This window comes from Pseudopodoces humilis, chromosome 3 (genome assembly GCF_049639895.1).
Source record: "Pseudopodoces humilis isolate 2021_Gansu_Grassland_sample_001 chromosome 3, ASM4963989v1, whole genome shotgun sequence".
Lineage (NCBI taxonomy): Eukaryota > Metazoa > Chordata > Aves > Passeriformes > Paridae > Pseudopodoces > Pseudopodoces humilis.
In genome coordinates, this window is record NC_142202.1 from 83252166 (window position 1) to 83273604 (window position 21439).

Consider the following 21439-nt stretch of genomic DNA (forward strand, 5'->3'; position numbering starts at 1 on the left):
CCAAGATACCACATGCAGGGACTGGGCTGGGGGGATATCAAATTGTTGAACTGTCAGTGTTTTGGCTGTATCTAATGTTTGATTATTAAAGGTTTTGTTTTGATTTTGATCCTGAATATAGGTGCTTTCAGCCTCTTGACAATCCAGAATGCAGTTGCTCTGGCTAACACGTTGAAGACCCGGTGCTGGGAGACTTGGAGGGCTTTTAGTGTTGCATAGGAGCCCATGTAGATTGGTGTTACTCAGCAAACATTAGCAGCAGGAGTCAGATGAGAAGCCCGATAGCAGCAAATGTGCTGTGAGGGTCAAGAGGGGACAATCTCACCTTGCAGTCCTGCTGAAATTACAGTTTAACCACTGAGGTGTGAAATTTGTGCAAAGATGGAAAAGTTGGAGCAAGCTAAAACTCAGTGTTATTTTGGTGTCTAGAAGTAACACTGAAAAGGTGTGGATTTTTAAATTACTTTGGCAATTAGCACACACATTTGTGTGCTACCTTCCCATCCCTCCCTCACAGAAACAGATTTTAGAAGCAGTTCCCATATACATGAAAAACAGTATTGTCAAGTATCTTCTCTGCAAGTTGGCTTGTCATATCTAAGACATGTATTTTCCCTGTGCTAAAGGTGAGGCAGAATAAAATACTGAATGTTGCTTTATTTTCCCAGAGGGGCCAAGCTGATTATTCCCCACTGCTAGCACTCCTGCAAGGCAGTGACAGGGCTAACATGCAATTTTTTCTGTTGCTCAGCCTCATGACTGGCATTTTTTTGTCTTAGTTTAACAGGTATTTGTGGTTTTTTCAGTGGCTTTCTCGGCAGTATTCCCCAGTAGACTCTCATGTAATCATGTGGAGCCATGTGTGGCCAGTGCTTTATTTTGCACTCTGCTTAGCAGCCTGTCTGCTGTTTACTGCCTGGAGCAACTGCTGGGTGGAAAATCACATGTGCAGGCCTAGGAATTAAAAATCATAGACAGTTTTCTAAGCATCTCTAGGCTTTTGGGTGTCAAGATTTCTTTCTATTTTATTTTTTTAAAAAACTGTCTTCTGGGGTTTTTTAATATTTAGGGGTCACCTTAAAATTTTCCTGTGGGACAAGGGAGGCTGGAAACATTCTCCTATGTTTTTGGCTTTGGAAGATGGGTCATTTAGAGCACCACCAGGTTCAGCTACCCTGTTCTGTCATGTCCAGGACACATGGCAAACAATATTTTTGTGGAAGGATAGATGCTGTTCCTTTAAAAACGCATCCTGGGGGAGATGAGGAAGAGTCCTTGGCTGAAAAATTTGCTCTAAGCAAAGTGTGATAGAGCAGCCAGGGAATATATTGCATGCTAATAAAGTTCCTTCTTCAGTGTGAAAAGTGCATACTTTGTGAGTGACAGTGGGTCTTTTTTTACCTTTTGACATTCTAACTTGACCAATAATGAGGCATCCACCAGCGTGCCTTTTCAGTCCTTTCCAAAGAGCTGCCACAACTAAAGAGACTTTTTTTTTTTTGAGAATAATCTGTGACCCTGCAAGGCTGGCTGCAATGTTTGTTTGTTTTTCTCTCTCCTGCTGGTTCCTACTATTCTCTTACTCCCACATCCTATCCGAGGCTTGTTTTCAAATGCATTCTTCAGCCTTCTCCTTCCCTACCTACTGCATCCTGTGTTCTGCTTTCTGACTTCCTTCTCTTTTCTTATAGCTTTTCTTTCCAGTTCCTTTTGGTTCTGGTCCCCCAGGAACAAGGAGTGAAACATTAATAGTTGCTGAGTACTGAGTTAATCTGGCTCTTGCTAGGAGGGTAGAGTTAAGGTGAGGGCTTGGGAGACATGCTTTATGTATGACATTGTGCCCCAGGGCCCTTGGCACCACTTCATTGCTGGAGTAGCAGAGAGGAACATATATCTGTGCTCCACCTGCTGTCATCTACAATCCAACATGTAAGATAAAAATATTGATAAAAGTTCGTCTTTGCTAAGATATGGATGTTCCAGCTACTGCAAGTTAATTACCAGGCATTAATTGCTCTGCTATTACCACCTGGATGTGCGTCTCAGTTATAAAAAGGAAGTTGAAAAGCTTCAGACTTAGGGTAAGCAAAGCAAGTGGATTTGAATTATCTTGTGTCTTGACGAAGATGTGGGAACTGTATGCGCTGTGACAGCGGTTTGGAAAAAATATTTCACAGTAAATTCAGCATGCATACCTGTGTCTTTCTAAATCAGACTGCTGCTTTTACAATAATGCTCTTAGATTGGTCAGGGATACATCCCTGTGTTACCTGTACTTCTTTGTCAATTGCGGATCACCATCCTCATAAATCTGTGCTTAGAACATGTGCAGGAACTTCCTATGTTGATGGCAACATATCCTGAACATAAATTACAGGTATAAATTAGTTATATTACTCCATGCTGCATGGCTAAGGCTGGGTAACGTATGTCTTTATTATCTTTCTGAGGAGACACCTAATTTGCATATGGCAAGCTTTATTTTGTCTGCAAACAGAACTTTAGAGACCATACAGAGAAGAGCACTTTCCAGATGAGGTCAGCTGTAGCCAAAGGTTTGACTAATCTGATCCTTGTGGTTCACAATGGAAACGTAGAAGAAGAAACCTTTTAACATAATAGTCACTGTGCTGGAAAATTTATCTTCCTGCTAATTTCGTATGCCTGTGATGCCCAGATGGTTATCAGTTGTGTGCTACTGTAATCTTCTGTTCTGCTGGTTTATTTGTAATCAGGATTGGTCTGTTTATGTGTGGCTGCATATGGCAATTAGTTTAGATATTTTGCCCTATTTTACATGTTTTTCTGTATGCAAGACATAGAGAGGAATCCACCTTGTAAAACAATTTTAGTATAAATGAATTAGTGAGTAGATAATAATTGTCCCCTTGGGATATTATATACTTTTACCAACATCCTAACAGAGAAATAAATGTGAAGAAATTAAAACCTGATGTATTTGTTATCTATACACATATAAAATTTTACTTTATTTCAGATTTCTAGATGATTTGATGTATCTTTCATTTAACTTGTGTAATTCAAAATACTTGGTTTGGGAATATAACTGTAGTAGGTAGTTATTTCTTGAAGGCTACCATTAATAAGAAAGAAGCTAAAACAAAGGTGATTTTAGAAATAGAGATGCACACACACACACACACATGCACACACACACACATACATATATATATATATATATATATTTATTTTAGTCTTAATGTATCTTTTCTAACTTGTTTCAGGTTGAAGAAACTTCTTGAGCAGGAGAAGATCTATCAAGCCCGTAAGGAAAAGGAGCATACAAAGAGAATTAATAAACTAAGAGAAGAACTAGTCAAGCTCAAATCATTTGCACTGATGCTGGTGGATGAAAGACAAATGCATATTGAACAGCTTGGTCAACAAAGCCAGAAAATACAAGACTTAACCCAAAAACTAAAGGAAGAAGAAGAAAAGCTTAAAATTATTACTGCAAAAACAAAAGAAGATGGGCAAAAACTGATGAAATTAGAGGCAGAACTTGAACACAAAACATTATCATTTTGTCAAGAACATGAGGAGATGACTGCTAAACTGGCTAATCAAGAGTCACATAATAGACAGCTAAGGCTCAGGCTAGTGGGGTTGACTCGCAGAATAGAGGAGCTAGAAGAAACTAACAAAAATCTTCAAAAAGCTGAGGAGGAACTTCAAGAACTAAGAGATAAAATAGCGAAAGGGGAATGTGGGAACTCTAGTTTAATGGCAGAAGTGGAAAACCTCCGCAAGCACGTGCTTGAAATGGAGGGGAAAGATGAAGAGATCACAAAAACTGAATCACAGTGCAAAGAGTTGAAAAATAAACTGCAAGAGGAAGAGCATCATAGCAAAGAGTTGAAACTTGAAGTGGAAAAACTGCAGAAAAGAATGTCAGAATTAGAGAAGCTGGAAGAGGCTTTCAGTAAAAGTAAGTCAGAATGCACTCAGCTACACTTAAACTTGGAGAAAGAAAAAAATTTGACTAAGGATTTGATAAATGAGTTGGAAGTGGTGAAGACTCGTGTGAAGGACCTTGAGACATCTGAAAGCAAGTTGGAAAAGGCTGAAATAAGCTTAAAAGATGACCTTACGAAGCTGAAGTCATTTACTGTAATGCTGGTTGATGAGCGAAAAAATATGATGGAAAAAATAAAACAGGAGGAGAAAAAGGTTGAGGGCTTAAACAAGAATTTTAAAGTTGAACAAGGGAAAGTTATGGATGTAACAGAGAAATTGATAGAAGAAAGTAAGAAATTTTTGAAACTGAAATCTGAAATGGAGGAAAAAGTATCTAGTTTGACAAAGGAAAGAGACGAGTTAATTGGCAAACTGAGAAGTGAAGAAGAAAAATCATCTGAACTAAGCTGTAGAGTTGACCTGTTAAAGAAAAGAATTGATGGTATGGAGGAAGTAGAAAGAGAAATTACAAGAGGTCGGGCTAGGAAAGGAGCAGAGCATGGTTGTCATGAGGACAACAAGATTAAGGAACTTACCATTGAGATCGAAAGACTGAAAAAACGTCTCAAACAACTGGAAGTGGTTGAAGGAGATTTGATGAAGACTGAAGATGAGTATGATCAGCTAGAACAGAAATTTAGGACTGAGCAGGATAAAGCTAATTTTCTTTCTCAGCAATTGGAGGAGATGAAACTCCAGATTGCCAAAACGAAAGCAATAGAAAAAGGTGAAGTAGTGAGCCAGGAGGCAGAGTTTAGGCACAGGTTTCGTCTGGAAGAGGCCAAAAGCAGAGATTTGAAAGCAGAAGTTCAAGCACTTAAGGAAAAAATCCATGAGCTCATGAACAAAGAAGACCAGCTTTCTCAGCTCCAAGTCGATTATTCAGTTCTACAGCAAAGGTTTATGGAAGAGGAAAACAAAAACAAGAGCATGGGGCAGGAAGTCTTGAACCTGACAAGAGAGCTGGAGCTTTCTAAGCGTTACAGCCGCGCTCTGAGGCCCAGCATGAACGGGAGAAGAATGGTCGATGTTCCCGTGACGTCCACCGGCGTGCAGACAGATGCTTTAAGCAATGAAGCAGCAGAAGAAGAAACTCCAGCAGTGTTTATAAGGAAATCCTTTCAAGAGGAGAATCATATCATGAGCAATCTGCGACAGGTAGGTCTGAAAAAACCCATGGAGCGTTCTTCAGTGCTTGAGAGATATCCTCCAGCAGCAAATGAGCTTGCTATGAGGAAATCCTGGATACCGTGGATGAAAAAGAGGGAAGCTGGGGCTCAGACAACTCCTGATAAAGGAGCCCGAACCCACAGTAGTCCAGCACATCCTGGGGAGGTTGTCCTTTCACCAAAGCAGGGTCAGCCTCTTCATATTCGGGTGACACCAGACCATGAGAACAGTACAGCAACTTTGGAGATAACCAGTCCATCTGCAGAGGAATTTTTTTCAAGTACCACTGTCATTCCTACTTTGGGAAATCAGAAGCCACGAATAACCATCATTCCCTCTCCAAATGTTATGCCACAAAAAGGAAAAGGCAGTGAAAGTCCCATGGGCCCAGATCGTTCCATGTCTCCAGTCACTATAACAACATTCTCCAGGGAAAAGTCCCCAGAGGGAGGGAGAGCACCCTTTGCTGACAGACCTGCATCGCCAATTCAGATTATGACAGTATCAACCTCTGCAGCACCAGCAGAAATCTCAGTCTCTCCACAGTCACAAGATATGACCATGGGAAGGGCTGTCTTCAAAGTCACGCCAGAAAAGCAAACCGTCCCGACTCCAATCCGCAAGTACAATGCCAATGCCAACATTATTACAACAGAGGACAACAAAATCCACATCCACTTGGGCTCCCAGTTCAAACGTTCTCCCAGTGCTGCGCCTGACGGTGCGAGCCCTGTGATAACAGTCCGGCCGGTGAACATCGCGGCAGAGAAAGAGGTGGTGACTGGCACTGTCCTTCGATCACCTCGGAACAACCTGTCCCCGCGACCTGCAGCCAGCAAGGTGACAAGCACTATCACCATCACGCCTGTTACAACGTCTTCCACACGAGGAACACAATCAATGGTAAGCAGTGTAGTCTCATTGTGTGGTCTTTATGGCAGGGAGAAGGACAAACTGTAGCTTGGGTTTGAGACACCAGCAGGGAAAATGGGGGAAATGAAGAGAAGCTCCTGTCTTCCCTATATTTCTTCCAGGCTCAAGCTTAATCAGAAATTAATCAGAATTTGCCCAATTCATGTATTTTTGTACCAGTGTTGGATGCTGGTATACTTTTTGTATTATCTCCCAAAGCAGTTAACTTCCAGAGGAAGTCCCTTCAAAGTTATTTTCATAATGGCAACCCAGTAAAATCACAAGTGAGAGACAGAGGGACAGAGAATGATTGGGATGACAGAGCAGGAAGCTGTATTTTCATTTTTGATGAATGCAATTTCTGAATTTTGAAAATACACCTCATGTTTTTTTGGCCCAGCTGGCAGGTGTTTAGATTTTAATTATGAAGACTGGCATTTCTTTGATATAATCCCATGATCTCCATATAATTCAGTTAATATCTGCTATATTACTAAACTCCAAAGGAATAAATAAGCAGACATGTTATCATTGCTTACAGCTCCAAGACTCTTTAGCCATGAATAGTAGAGATATTTCTGTTCCTCTGAACTTCTGTAAGTGCTGAATTACAGCAGAGCTTCCTGTGGCATATTTTATTTTTTGCTTTCTCTTCAGGCTTCTGTGGTGGTATCCCAGCTTCTTTTTCATACTTAAGAACTTCTCACCTCTGTCTTTAACCATAGTGGGCAGTATTTATTGATAGTCCTTCCCCAGTTTACTATTGGACATGTGTTTTTATTGCTTTAGTTGGAAATACCCTGGGAAAGAAGAATTTAACCAAAACAGAAAACCAGCAGTACTGTATTAGTCCAAAAACTTAGCTAGACAGAGTCTGCAACAGATGCTTAGGGGAAGATTATTTTGAGTGGGTAAAACACAGTAATGTTTCCCTCAGCATCTGTTCCAAGTTTTTGGCAATAGGTGGGTATTTCTGAACCAGAGCCTGTAGCCGCATCTTTGTCTTTAATAGACCATAGCAGAGTTTTCTTCTATTTATTCTTTTAATTGCTTTTTGAACTCATTTACACTGTTGTTTCCACAACATCAGGGGGCAGTGAATTCAGTTGTGGGCTTTAGGAAAAGCTCTTTTGTTTGATACCTTTTATGCAATATCTTCATTGGTTACAGCCTTTTTCTTGTATCTTGACAAATACTGAATAGTCATCCCCTACTCATTTGTCCATGCTGCTCTGGAGTCAGCAGACCCCTACAACACGCCTTGTCAGGCATCTCTTCCCAAGCTGAAATGTCGAAGTGTATTTGAGATACACTTTCACACTTTTGGAGAGAAGCTGCCATTCTCATTTAAAGCTTCTGAATTAAGAAAACTTGCATTCATCACACAGGTCTGGGACTGCACATGCGCTCGTTCTCTCTTCCTGCCTATATAATGTATTGTAAATACTTTACAGTCTTTGGATATTAGAGGCAACTGTTCATTTTTTAAAGTCTTGAATTAATTTACAAACTCCTTTGTCTCTCAGAAGCCTGGAAAACTTTTTTTAAAACTTTTCTTTTTAACTAGATGTCTGTCTCTACTGTGATGATGCAGTGAACCATGACATAAAAAAACTTCTTTGTTTTGTTTTGTTGTTTTGTTGTTGTTTTTTTTTTTTCTGGCTAAAAACAGGCATCTTTCTTCACTTTATCCTCCCTAATTTGGAATGTAAGGAAAATAGTTCAGCCATAAGATTTACTTTATCTTATGCTTCCCTTTTAATGTCCCTAGTCGGCAGAGCAGGTAACTTTGAACAAGCTCAAATATGTCTTTTCCTCCCTAGCCTCTTGGAGAAAAAAGTGTATTCATCATCTGTTTTGCAAATGACAACTTTACAAACGCACTTCGCTACCCCTAGTCAGAAAACCCAAACTGTGATAATTTACTCAGTAACCCTAGATGAAACCAACAGATACGATTTTGAGGGTTTAAATAATAAAATTGAACAAGACGAACTGATACACAGCTGCTTTCTTAGCTCGCTGTTTTTAATTTTTGTCCTAACTCTCCTCACACAAGATGCTTTGTACAGTGTATTAATGCCTTTTCTATGGCAGCCTATGGATTTGGATAGTTCCCACAGAAAGAGAAAAAAATGGTGTTTAGTCCTCCTTAGCTTGATTAGACTTAAACACATTCCCAGGAAAATACTTGGACTATCCTAACAGACCTAGGATATGATTTTTTATTGCAAGTGGACCAGAGGACATGGAGACCAAAACGAGCCTGTTTGTTAGTCTTCCCTTAGCACATTGCCCCAAATTTATTTTCTCAGGACAGTTCATATAGTTTGCAGAAAAAAATCACACAGAATAAACCAAAGTATTCTTTGTGAAAAAACCCAAACCAGTGGTGCCTACATCCTGTTTGATTTAGGCCTTACATTTGGTTATAGGACTGCTGGTGAATGTGGATCTTTGGCTACCAGGATGGGTGTCAGTTCTATAATCACTTAATCCCTGTGCTCCCCACCTCCTACAAGCCTGGCATTGAGTGCCAACTGTTTATGCTGCCAGGGTACACAGTGACTCCAGGGCTGAGCAAATCTGCAGGGAGCAGAGGGAATCCCAGTTGCAGCAGAGCCAGCACGGTGGCACAGCACCAACCATGCAGAGAGTCCTGTGACCGGGCCCCGCTGAGAAGCTGTCGGGTGCCAGAGCGAACGGGACAAGTGTTTATGCAGCTGGAAGGCCACTTGCAATTGGACAGCTCTTAGTTTGAGATTGGCACCTAAATGTAGCTCTTTGTAGGTGTCCCATATATGCTCTAAGCTGCTGCTAGAGCTCCTGGAGGTGCAGGGGGCAGCTCACTCACCCATGCAGAGGTATTGTGGTGCTGGCTGTGTGCCTGTGGCAACTGAGACATGTGTGAGGCTGGGAGTGATAACAGACCTGTACCTTTCTGCAGTGGCAGCTGGTGGGACACCTCAGATGGCACAGGACGCCTCAGTGTGGACAGCTGAGTTAGTCTGTAGTCATCAGTCCCCGTGTCAGCACTGTGTGCTGCCTCTGTGGTGACCGGGGATGATCCAGCTGAGACAGGGCTAGCTTCTGTGTGAGCTGAATTGCCCACTAGCTCTGCTGACTATATTGAGTAGAACTTAAGTCCCACCCCTTCAAGGTAAAGTTACCTAAACATACTTTATTTTAGTGCCATTTTCAGTGGTGTCAAGTAGTCTACCTGCCTTCCAGCTGCTTTATCAGAAGTTTTAGGTCTCCTTGGGTCATCTGTCCTCTACCAGCCCCGTGCACATTGCTTGAGTAGCTCAGGTCATTTCAAATTGCACAAGGTGTCTGTTGTTCACTGAATTGAACCATTTCTGTCCAGAGCAAGCTGGGACCTGATGAGATTGAGAACAAATGCTGAAAAAGCACTTTTGTAATTAAAATATTCCAGAAGCCAGTTTGTGCATGAAAGCATTCTCTTGGTGTGTCAATAAAACACACCAAACAGGACCTGTTACAAACCTCTCAAATGTGCTACATGTTCTGTATGTTCCGTTACCCTTTTTTCCTTTAATGGGACTGTCCTACCTTAATGCAACTTCACAGGTTAATACACCTGTGTCTGCAGAGAGAGCTGATTATGACTGCACCGTGCAGCTGCACATGTTAGTTTCACTCTCGGTAATGTCATGTGTAACTTCACTGGGTCCCTGTTCCAGCACCATGTCTTGCCTTGTCAGCTCAAATCCAGCTTGCATCACCCAGTGTCCCAGGGGGCCACATCTCGGGCACTCCAGTCCAGCTGCATAAGGGTTGGTTTCTGGTTGCAGCCACATTCCTGGATCAACCAGAAGACAGCAGCCTACAGACAAACAGGGCTGGAAGGAATGACTTTGAATTCTTGGAAGAAACGATGGAGAGACAGGCAGTCCTGTGGGTTCTCTACCACAGATGCTACAGACGTGGACTGGATATGTTCTCTGCTTGCTGCCCCTTCCCGTGCCCAAGGGGACAGCCGGCTGGGGAGGCACCTTTGTGCCATCTCACTTGGCAAACACAAAATGCTTTTGCAGCTGCCTGGGAAGCAGGCATTAGCTTCCAAACGATCAACACGTTAGTATGCTGGAATGAAGGCAACTAAGAAATTTAAAGCAAGTTAGAGTTCTTTTCAAAGTGCTTTTGAGTGATTTAGGCTTGAAAATGAGTAACTTGAAGGCGCCCAAATCCTTAGTTAATAATTTACATGTGAATAGAGCTGAAGAAATGCCTGAGATTCCAGCTACTCCATTTGATTGCCTCATGTTTACACACTGTGGAACTCTTTCAGGGAGTACAAGATGTTTGTCATTTGGGTTCCCTGGGATGTTGACATATTTTCCAAGGCTGATGGAATGCATTTGCATGTTTTGCCCTACAGAATTGTATGGACCTAACTTGTTTTGACATCTACATGTGAGTTCCATATTAGCCTTTAGACTGCTATTGTAAATGTTGCTTTTAGTTATTGAAAATGGCTTCCTTCCTGTCAGGCAGACAGCATTCAAGTTTTCCAATTGTGATTTTTTTTGAGTGTACACATGGGGTTTTGAAATGTTCTTAGAAGATTAAGGAATGGTTTTCTTTTGCATGCTCAGGATGCAGACAGAAAGCTCTGATGCCACTGGCTGAAAAACATTTGTAGAGCATTTTCAAGTAAATCTACAATGCATGTTGCCCTGACATGGGCCCCCAATCTGGTATATTTCAGCTGTTCAGTTTTATTTTGCTTATAAGTGTCCAGGATCTTATGAGAATTGTTCTCTTTTGTGAGATCAAAGTCTTTATCCATAATCTGAACAGAAATGTCAGTCATGTATGAAATTCGGAGACACTGAAGTTGTCACCATCATCATTTGTCACCATTATCTGTATTGTACGCTGCAGGAGATAAACCCCATTTTCCTTTCAGAATTGTCATGTTTATAAGTATTTTCTTTAAGCCATCATTCATATGGGGTAGCTCCAGTTTTGACCTTGAAGAGTACATGCATCATTATCTGGCCAAGAGAGACAGAAAATAGCAGTTGGCCCTTTTGAGTCTTTTCATCCTATCCAAGTACTCCTTGTGCATTTACACGGTGAGGTTCCATAGCTGAAGCATATGTGCTGCTTGCAGTTTCAAAGCTATGGGATAGCTTTGGCCTGGTCTCCAGCTGGAGCTTCAGAAGGGCACAGGAGAGGTGTTGGGTCTCCCAGCCCGAAGCCAACCACTTACGCTGTTCTTTGTTTTCTTAATTCTGAAGTAGTGAAACTTCAGGATAAGTATGCTTGTTAGGCTGTTGTCCAGGGCAGAAGACTGGCAGAGATAGTAAAATAACCATGTCCACAATGCCTTGAGGTATCCTTGGAAATCTGGGTTAGCAGCTTCACCTTCATCAAAGTTTCTCAGGTCATGATTAGGGCTTGGAGGGGGAGAGCCCTTTCCCACATCCCTCCTGCTGCAGACACAGGAAAAGGAAACCCAGATCTTTTCTCTGTCTCTTTCTCTCCCAGCCCCCTGCTCTTCCCAGTGCAGAAATATGTGGCCTCAGCCATGAGCTCAGCATACTTTGGGAAGTAAAATTCCATTTTATTTATAATGCTCAGTGACCATGCCCCAGCTCCTAAAATTTGGCAGGTGCTCTGTGTTCATCATTAGCCTCAGCTGACTATGCTGTTCTGAGGGCCTGTGGTAGTGTCTATACTAATATTGATGCTAATATTGTACCTGTCTTGACAGCCAAGCCAATGTTGTAGTAGCCTCTAAGGTCATCCTCCACTGTGTCACGCTGTAAAATGGGAGATTTGCATAAATTCCCATCCTCACGACATCTTGATTCAAAACACTGGACTTCAGCTCTGGAACCTCATTTGATCCCAACTGTGCCTTTGGCCCTACTCTAGCAGTATGTGCCATGGCCATATTCCAAGTGTGAATATCACTTTGCTAATAGGTATTATTTGGGATATTGATGTTTGAGAGATAAAGGAAAAAACAAAGAAAAGTGTAAGATGAGAATGTATGAGAAGAAGTCCTAAATTCACAGCATTTTTCTGTCTCTTTGTTTTGCAGACAGGACAGGACGGGTTATCCCCGAGACCTACACCCACCCGCATTCCTGTGTCAAAAGGTATGAAAGCAGGAAAGCCGGTAGTGGCAGCCCCAGGAGCAGGAAATGTGACAAAATTCGAGCCTCGTGCTGAGACTCAGTCTATGAAAATAGAACTGAAGAAATCTTCAGCCAGCAGCTCTGCCTCCCTGGGCGGGGGTCAGGGTTGATGGCCGTGGCTCAGGGGGTACGTTCTGCAGGTTTTACTGCTGCCATGGAAGTCAGCTCCCCTGTCTGTGTAGTTGTTCACGTTTGCCTGTACTAATGAAGTCCTGCAGATGATACTTAACAACAAACTAATAAGTGTGTGCACTGACTACTTAAATAACCAAACCATTTTGTTTCCTTACTCAAGTTTTAAAAAAAAAAAAAAAAAAAAAAAAAAGCTGTCAAAAAGGCAATTTTATGCCAGGAAGATTTTCAGTCTAGGAAGTGAGAATGGGGTAACTGGTTATTAATCTAGTTCAGGAATTCTTAATGATAGACTTGATCACTTTTTAGTAGATCAAAGGAAGTTTGGTCACATGTACTAGATTGTTTTCCACCTTAACAGATCACTTTCCACTTTTGCTGCTGCATGGTCTGCTTTCTTTCCTGCCTTGATCACATTATTGAAATGCCACATGGCCTAGGGAAGCAATGCCAGAAGACTTGCCATGTGCACTTGAGGTCCTGTTTTAATGAAAGTCAGTACCTCGTGTGTTTGTGGGGGGGGGGAAGAGAGGAAGGATGGGCACCATGTGACCATGTGGCCTTCTGTCTAGGAGCCTCCCATCAAAATCACCATTTCTCAGTGGTGAGCTGCTTTCTCAAGATAGTTACTAAACTCAAGGGCATAGGGATGTTGCATAATGTTTGGCAGCAACTTAATTCTTCCAGAGAGAGTTAACACTTGTAGACAGCACTTAGAACCAGGTTCCTGATTTACACACACTGGAATGCTGCCAGCTCAGGACTCAGATGAAGGCTTGTGAGCCAGAAGGTGTTTAGTCTTCAGCAAAAGCTTGAGAAACACTGTCTGGTAAAAATTGACACAATCCATTTGAGCCTGCTCCAAAGACCACTAAAGGCTATGAAGCAACTCATTCGATTGATCTGACTAGGCTTTCAGTTTTCCTGGTTGGGTCTTACATTTAAACCTTAGTTGCCAAGCATCCTTATTATGTCTTAGAGGGTAAGTCAGCACAGACTGCTGGTGGCAGGAATTGCTGTCTAAAGGCACAGCTCAGGTAGAAAGAGAGAGGATTTGGTAATGAAATTATTCCCAGTTTTCAGTTGTTTAAAATATTTTGTCATAAAATGCAGACCACCTTACATACACCATGGTGATTCATCATTTTTCCTTCCCTCTTCGTGATTTCCTCATCTGTATGTTTGCATTTTTTAAGCATGTTTTAAGGAATTTTTCTAGCATGGAAATAGTGTGGATGCTGATGGTTGTTATGATTGTTTAATTATTTAATGACAGTTGAATTATTAAAGCACATTTCCATTCAGTGATCAATTTTCACAGAAGAAAGTCACAATCAAAAGAAATGAAGCTGTGCAGACTAATAAATGATGGGTTTAAAGTTGTATAATGCTTCAACCACCTCAGCAAGCTGTGAAGGGCCCAGTGGTTAAAACAGAAAGAAAGGTGGGAAGTCCACCAATAAATTACAAACAAAATTCACAGAAAGGAAAATGCACTAGTGGTTGAAATAAGAAATTTGGCCTGGGAGAAGATATTTGATGGAAGACTCTATCACCGAAGGTCAACAAAATTATACTCAATCCAAGCAGTGTTTAGTTTTCTGTCTGCTTTGCATTGCTGTAGAATTTTAAAACCAGATACAGCAATCTTCCCAATGTAAAGCTGACATTTTATCATTCACATAAAGGGGATTTTTTCTTTGCCACATTAAAAAAAGAGGAGGTTTTGGTTTGTCACATGTGTAGCGCCTAAAATGGTTGTTAATTTTAAGGTTTTTATTCCTATGACATCCAAAAATCAGATTGGTATTAGTAGCATTTTTTTGTAACTCCTATTCCCAGTACTTCAGATTAAACTTGGAAACTGGAATTAGCAAGCAATGTGAATTACTATGTCAGAAATACATCAGATCCTCTCAAGTAATTCTTATCACTTAAAAGCCTCAGTATGTCAATAAATTGTTGCTGAGATCTTACTGTTCTTACTGTAACACAGACTTTTTAACAGCTATTTAAAAGAACAAACAGGGTTTTTTTCTGGATTTTCACCCTAAATACTGTTACTGAAGGAAGTTGTAAGGTCAAACCAGTGAAATAATATTGCAAACATGATCCCCAGGCATCAAGTGTGGATTGATACAGCTGCCTTAAGCTTTCCTTGTGTCAAAGAAATTTTGTTCCTTAGTTGACTGTCACCATGCTCAATATCCTTTGTGTGCTTGTTGTTGAAAATTTTGTTTGTTTGAGGTCTAAGAAACTAATTCACCTGAAGAAACAAGCCAGCCTCACAGTACCTGATATCTAGGGCACAGAAACTGGCAAAGCTAGAGCCACAAATGCAGGCACAGGCTAGGAATTGCTCCTGTGGAGTCAGTAGGATTTGATGAGACAAACTTCAGAAATTCCAGAGAGGTCAGACTTAGGATCCTGTTATTTTTCCCCAGGGGCTGCACATCAAAAATGGACTTTTGTTCTGCAGCAGAAGTCTAAAGGGTTGGAATCGGGCAGCTGGTTAAACTGTTAGCTAAAAACAGGTATTTAGTTATACTCAAAACTTTTGACATCTGTTTTAATTGACCTAATATTCTTATTTCCTAAAGGTAGAAGAAAGGTAAAATGACTTGAAAAGAAAGCCCATAGTTCAGAAATCTTAAAAGTTCAAGGCTAACTATTTGTATTACATTGAAATTTCCTTTGAATCTGAAGACAGTTATGTTTCGTGACTACAGTAAGATTCTCCATTCAGTAGGTCAGCTCCAAAAGGCAATTTAAACAACGAAATCTAAAAACAGTGCCTAAGCACAAGAGGCATCCGGAAGATCTTCTTGATGTTCTTCCCTTGTCTAGTCAGTGTTTCTGTTATGACTTAAATGTAGCACTGCAGCCTCTGTATCTCAGTGAGATCCGTAATGCAGGTATTCTTGTATTTCCTCCGAGGCTTTTAAGTCAAGCCACTATTTCATGGTCACTTAAAGTCAGGCTCTAACTCCACACTGGACTGAAAAGCTATAGTCCTGTCTCTGTCACCTCCAACCAAGAAAGTAGTCACTGACTATGTGGTGGGACAAGTGTTTGAACTTAACTGGGGAACTGATCTGAATTAAAAGGAATCTGGCAAAAAAGCACAGAGGCTGGCTTTAATGTAACTCTGTGCCAAGCTTACAGGCCAGAAAAAAAAAACAGAGGGCATAGGAAACCAGTTGGTGGTTTAAAGTGAATGTAGGATCATGAATGTCTTCTAGTAGATCAAATACCACACAAACACAGGGGTAGTGCTGCTTATTGTCAAAAGGTTTTGATTGAAACCTTTTTTCAAAGGTAGGAGACAAGTTCCCCTTTTCAACTGTACCTGAGGAGATTCAAACCCACTTCAGCTGCAGGCAGGTTCACTAGTGGCACTAGCAGCTGAGGGGGATGAAGGTGGCATTCTCATTCCCTCCTGGAAAGACTGTGCCGTTCTGCATGGAATGCTTCAGTATTCACTCAGCAGAAACAAGAGAGTGGTTGAGGGGTCAGGATACTGACCTAGGAGGGAGCTTCCCCAGATTCATGTCCCTGTTCCCAAGGCTGCCTTTGAGCCTAGCCCTTTTGAAAAGGAGGCTTATAAGATGGAGTGTCTGTGTTCATCCATACTTCCATCTCTCCTTCCCTAATGAATAGCACCGAACACACCAACCAATTTCATCCAAACCCGACAAAGCAATAGGGGACTCCAGAATAAGTTGTTCCAGTTTAATGAAAAGGATGGCAGAGAAAAGAAGCAAGACTTTAGCAGTGCCTCACTGTGTAGAAGAGTAGGGCATGAGCTCACCTTCACACAGCATCAAAGAATGAACACAAGAGTGATGTCAGAAATACCATAAGGACAAGCTTTGTTCAGACCTCAGAATTTACTAGGCACCAAAGAATTAAACTCTGATACATCGATCCAAAGTAAAATATTAGGGCTTTTTTTACAGGGCTTTTGTGTATTATACATTACTGGATTATAATACATAAACTAAGCCTTACTAAGTGATCATTTGGAATCACTCATTCTCATGCTTTCTCCCTCTTTACCTTTTTTCTTAGTCATTTTGTTTGGGATTTTTTTCATAATGAAGTGGAACAATTTCAGTAGCAAAATAATGTACTCAGAATCGTAATGATAGTTACAGTGCTTTGTCAGGAACTAAGATGACTGACCAATCTTTGTACTTTTAGTCACATTCAGTGTCAGCTGGAGAGAAGCCCTGTTTTGGCTGATGACATGGCCATATAAACAGTTGTGATAACTCAAGCCCATCAGCAGTAACATATGGCATAGCACCAGCCGTAAGGTAGAGAGGGGGAAGGGCAGGGAAAATGCCAGCCCATTCACGAGCAGCACACATGGACTGAGAAGATGCACCCTTAGTTCTCCAGATGATCTCCCTGATTTTAAGTCTAGTTCGTAACAAGTTTTCTACTGTGTCCATGAAATTAGAGCCCATCACCAGACTTACTGCTACATAGGGGTATTGCTAATGTAGTCATTAGTAGATCAATACATTTGAGTAAGTGCCAGTGAAAAAGGAGCACAGAGTTTCAGCTGTAATGCCTGGGGGGATTTCTCTCAGATTAGTAAACATCCTGGGCAAATGGTAGAAGAAAAACAGAGGTTTTGCTTTACTTTGCTCACCTTTTTTCCTTTTGTGACACCTGTTAGTGGGATTTTTCAAAAACCAAACACGTTGTGACTCCTTGTAGTAGGCCCATAGAGTACACATCACTGTATTTAAACCTCAAACCACTTAAAGCTCTTAGTAATTACCACCATGGGAGTAATCTCTAAAGTCACATTAATATGTTGATCCGTGCCAACAGGATGCCAAGTGGTATGTCCCTGCTTGAAATATGCCAAACACTTTCTAAAATACACTCGGTATTTACATGAATATTCAGTAATTCTGATCAGATGTGGAACAACATGTCTTCAAATGGAGCTTGCTACTGTCCTGCTGAATTTCAGGTACTTGGCATAAGCTGCAACAGTCAGGACAATTTTCAGACCAATTATATGTTCCCATCACACATCAGTGGCCAATTTCACTGAGTTGCTTTGAAACACGTAGTTAGCTGGCAGGAGTTTTTGTGAGCTCATCTTTTGAACTTGTTTTCATTTAGGGGAATGGTTTTCTCCCCTGTGTAAGTGTGAGTTATCCTCTTTCTCTTAATTTTGCTCTTGGGCAAAATTATATGCAATATTTTTCATTATAGATATTAACTTCACTTTGAATCTTACTCCCTACACATTGCTCTTACCTTGGCTTCTTTTTTTCTCTTAAAATGTAACCAGGGTTAACTACTGTCAGGTGCAGAGCTATCAGCTCTCAGGTATGAAACACTCAGGTGTGAATGGTTCTCCAAACAAAAAAAAAACCTCTCCTTGGGATTTTAAAAACAGAATTAGAAATACTGATGTATGATTCTCTTCTGTTGCTTGGGTGTGCATTGTCTGCAATTGTGGTACATCTGTTTTTGTATTATCTGGTGATACTTGTATATATTGTAAGGAGAAATTAAACTTTATATGTTAAAATGTCACTTGATGTGCTTCATTATATGAACTGGTATCTTGATGTGTTTCCTCAAGAAGTTCTGCTTTACATCAGTAGGACTGAAAGCAGAATTAGCTGTTTTACATTAACTTAATTTTCTTTTTCTGTCATTAAAATAAATTGTTTTGTTTAAGTGAATACATAGCTCCTTGGAAGATTCCCATCTAGAACCCTAGAAAAAATTATTTAATCATATCCTTCAAATAGAATCATATTCCTACCATATTCCATGGATATGAATATATCATATCCATTCCCCAGAGAGTGGCCCAAAAGAACTCTGACAAAATCTGCCCTACTCTAATTTTAGCTTAGTAACTGTTCAGACACCTCTTTTAGTAACACACGTGTGTGTGTGTGTGTGTGTGTGTGTGTGTGTGTATGTGTGTATAATATATATATTCATACATATATATAAGCATTTCAAATACAACTGAGACAATCTTGAAGCATGTGTTCTTTAGGTGTGTGAGAAATTAATGGAAGATAAATATCAGTGGAAACTATCTGACTTCTTTAAAAATTACTTTTTCTCCTACTATTTTCTGCACAATTACTGTTTGGGTCTGTAGGAGAAAGGTGTTTAATCCAGACACTGGCTGCAGTTTTGATGTTCATTCAGTGACTAAGCCTTAACAAGGAGTGTGATATTTTTCTGCTGCCCATTGTTTTAGGATTTTGTGTCTACACTCCTTATTAAATGTGCACAGTGAATATTAAAAAAATATTTATTCTTTAAAAAATAATATTTTTAATATTAAGAAAATAATTTCTAAACATAGCTTTTAACATCATATTCCACAAGAGCTTCAAGCTAGAACAGCACTGGCTGTAAGGTAAAATCAAACAATAGTTGGTTCTTTCACATTCACTGTTCAAGTGTGGTAGAACTGGTGTACGTTTCTTGTTGAAAATCATTTGTTATTGATAAATTTTTTGGAAAATAAATACTTCCAATTCGGGAAATTCTATTATTTCATTTGTCTTAATGTATTTTATTGGACGTTGCTTCAGCCCTGCTCTTGCTTCACCACGTATGAAAGGCAGCACTGGGATCTGCCATCTAGTGGCAAAGTTCTGGCAATAAGAGCACATGGAAAATATTTTCATTTTTCTTTCTTTCTATAATCTAACTTCATGAAACACCTTGAAAATATTAGCTACGAGGCAGATAAAAGCAAAAGTCCATAAAAATGTAAAAGGCAAAAGTTATACCAATAGTGTAATTTCTTGGGTCACGTAAATTCTGAAAAATCTTCATACTATTAAAAAAGGAAGTTAACAAAAGTAATTTCAATTAAGATGAATATTTCTGAAAATGTATAACTGTATGCTTTAATTAGTTTTGGTACAGTTACATTATTTGAAATGCATAAAATACACCTTAGAGAAAAATGTTAATTGACAGTAAGTTCTTGTATTAAAAAGTTATTCTTATATTAAAAAAGCTGCCTGTGAGCTGCATATATAGGTAGAAGAACAGAAGATCAGGCCCTTAGTACTTCAGCAGAGGCCAGGGGTTAATCAGGATCAGGCACCTCTGATACTACACACTGGGCAAAATTAAATCCAGCCTTTTAAAGAAAATGCCAACACATAGTTTTGCATGCTGTGTCTGAAATTTATCCCCATTAAAGTCAGTAGCAAAATTCAAGAAGACTCACTGAATAAACACAGCATAGGTTTCTATAGGTTTCTAAAAAAAAAAAAAGATAAATTATCCCATACCTCTTCCTCATTTATGAATTGCCACCAGATTTATGATGAAGTTGCTTAGACAAGATATTAGACGCCCAACTCCAAGTCTTTCTCTACCTAGTTTGGGTGTGGAACTGGAACTTTGGTGTCCCTCTGCTTTAATCCATTCAACTGTATTACTCCTTTTTCCTATGGACAACCAAATCATGGTCTTGACACTGAAGTGGAAGCCAAGGTCCTCTGAGCCCTCGACAGGTACTCATTTAGTTTCCCTTTGTGGCATTAACCAGTTTTATCAAGCAGTGAAGTAAGATTGTGAGACTTTTAGAAAAATGCCTTGCACTGCCATTGTAATTCTTCTTTAAAGTAAGTTGCAATGCGTTTGTAGTTTCATAAACCCGAATGTTTTGCTCTCTTTTCTTTTAGAGAGTGTCATCATTCACCAGTTACGCGTGAACTCTAGATGAGTTACCACCCGATAGAGCTCTCTGTGTGCACTACCCTCCATGCCTGTGGATGGATCACTGTAGAAGCTCTCTGCCAGCAACACCAGGGTCACTTGTGCTACTGATTATTTGTGGAAGTTTTAGTGCTTCCATTAGGTTTTATATATTTTTTCTTCTTGGTAGAGATTTAAAAATGAATGGCTTTGCTGGTATTTTAAAAGTACCTAATCAGAGAGAGAGCAGCAATCTTTCTGCCAGCTGAATTTCACTTTTAATTGCAAAGCCTAAGGCACCTGCTTGATTTTGTTTGATATCTGCCATATAATTTATTTTTATAATACACTTTGTAAAGTAGCTGTGCCGAAGTTGCAATTCCTGTTGCTTATTATGCATTTATTTGTAGAATACAGTGTCAAATTTACAATTTGATATTTTTGTAATAGAGAGTATGTGAAGAAAGAAAAATGTAACTTCAGCAATGTTTTCTGTTTAAATGGAAAAGTATTCAGTACATTTTTTTGCCACCATGAGATTCTGTGAGACTAAATACTCTGAAGACTGCTGTATGGAATTTGTTGCAGAATATTTCTTGCACTGTGTGATGGTTTGGCATAAAATTAAGTATTAAAGTCCAATGCCTTGAAATACAACCAGATTTACTCATTTTAAACAATGTAAATCAGTTTTTAAAGCTGTGATTTTTTTCTATATAAAGTATGTTTTTACTTCTGCCTGTACCAAAAAAGTCGATTTTCATTACACTGTAACTAATAAATTTTCACAACTATGCAAATATAATCAAGTGTTTGCATTTCAACTCCAGTTTCTTAGGGTTGGCAGTGCTCATCTATGTATTTGTTTATGGGGACAGAATATGGGTTTGGAAGTTCCTTTTTCTGACTGGTGTCTCATACAGTGTCACAGTCATGTACAGGGTGAAGCTGATCCATAGAATCATAGAGTGGTTTGGATTGGAAGGCCCTTAATGATCATGTAGTTCCAATCCCCCTGCCATGGGCAGGGATGCCTTCCACTGGATCAGGTTTCTCAAAACCTCATCCAACCTGGCCTTGAACACTTCCAGGAAAGCTGTTCAACAGCTTCTCTGGGCATTTTGTTCCAGTGTCTCACCACCCTCACAGCGAAGAATTTCTTCTTAAAATCTAATCTAAACCTACTGTCAGTTTGAAACCATTCTTCCTTGTCCTGTCACTACATGCCCATGCAAACCTCTCCATCTTTCTTTTAGAAGAAAATGTTAAGATACAGAAATGGATCAGTCACCAAGCCCTTAATGACTTAATTGTTTCTAACCCTGAGTTTTCACAGCACAGGCAGAGATGTTCAACTG

General features: G+C 40.1%; 1 protein-coding gene across 7 annotated transcripts in view; it reads left to right on the plus strand.

Annotated features, from left to right (window-relative positions):
• FILIP1 (filamin A interacting protein 1) overlaps positions 1-20886 on the plus strand; it is a 102383-nt gene extending 81497 nt beyond the window's left edge. For 5 of the 7 annotated variants that reach the window (XM_005518149.3, XM_014263485.2, XM_014263487.2 and 2 more), the window contains 3 exons: positions 3246-6051; positions 12137-12360; positions 20069-20886. In XM_005518149.3, coding sequence (XP_005518206.1) covers positions 3246-6051; positions 12137-12343 — 3013 coding nt within the window. In that variant the 3' untranslated portion in view covers positions 12344-12360; positions 20069-20886. Of the gene's footprint in view, positions 1-3245; positions 6052-12136; positions 19898-20068 lie in introns of all 7 variants that reach the window. The other 2 variants (XR_001332318.2, XM_014263486.2) reach the window with 2 other exon arrangements.
• Positions 20887-21439: the final 553 nt, after the last annotated feature.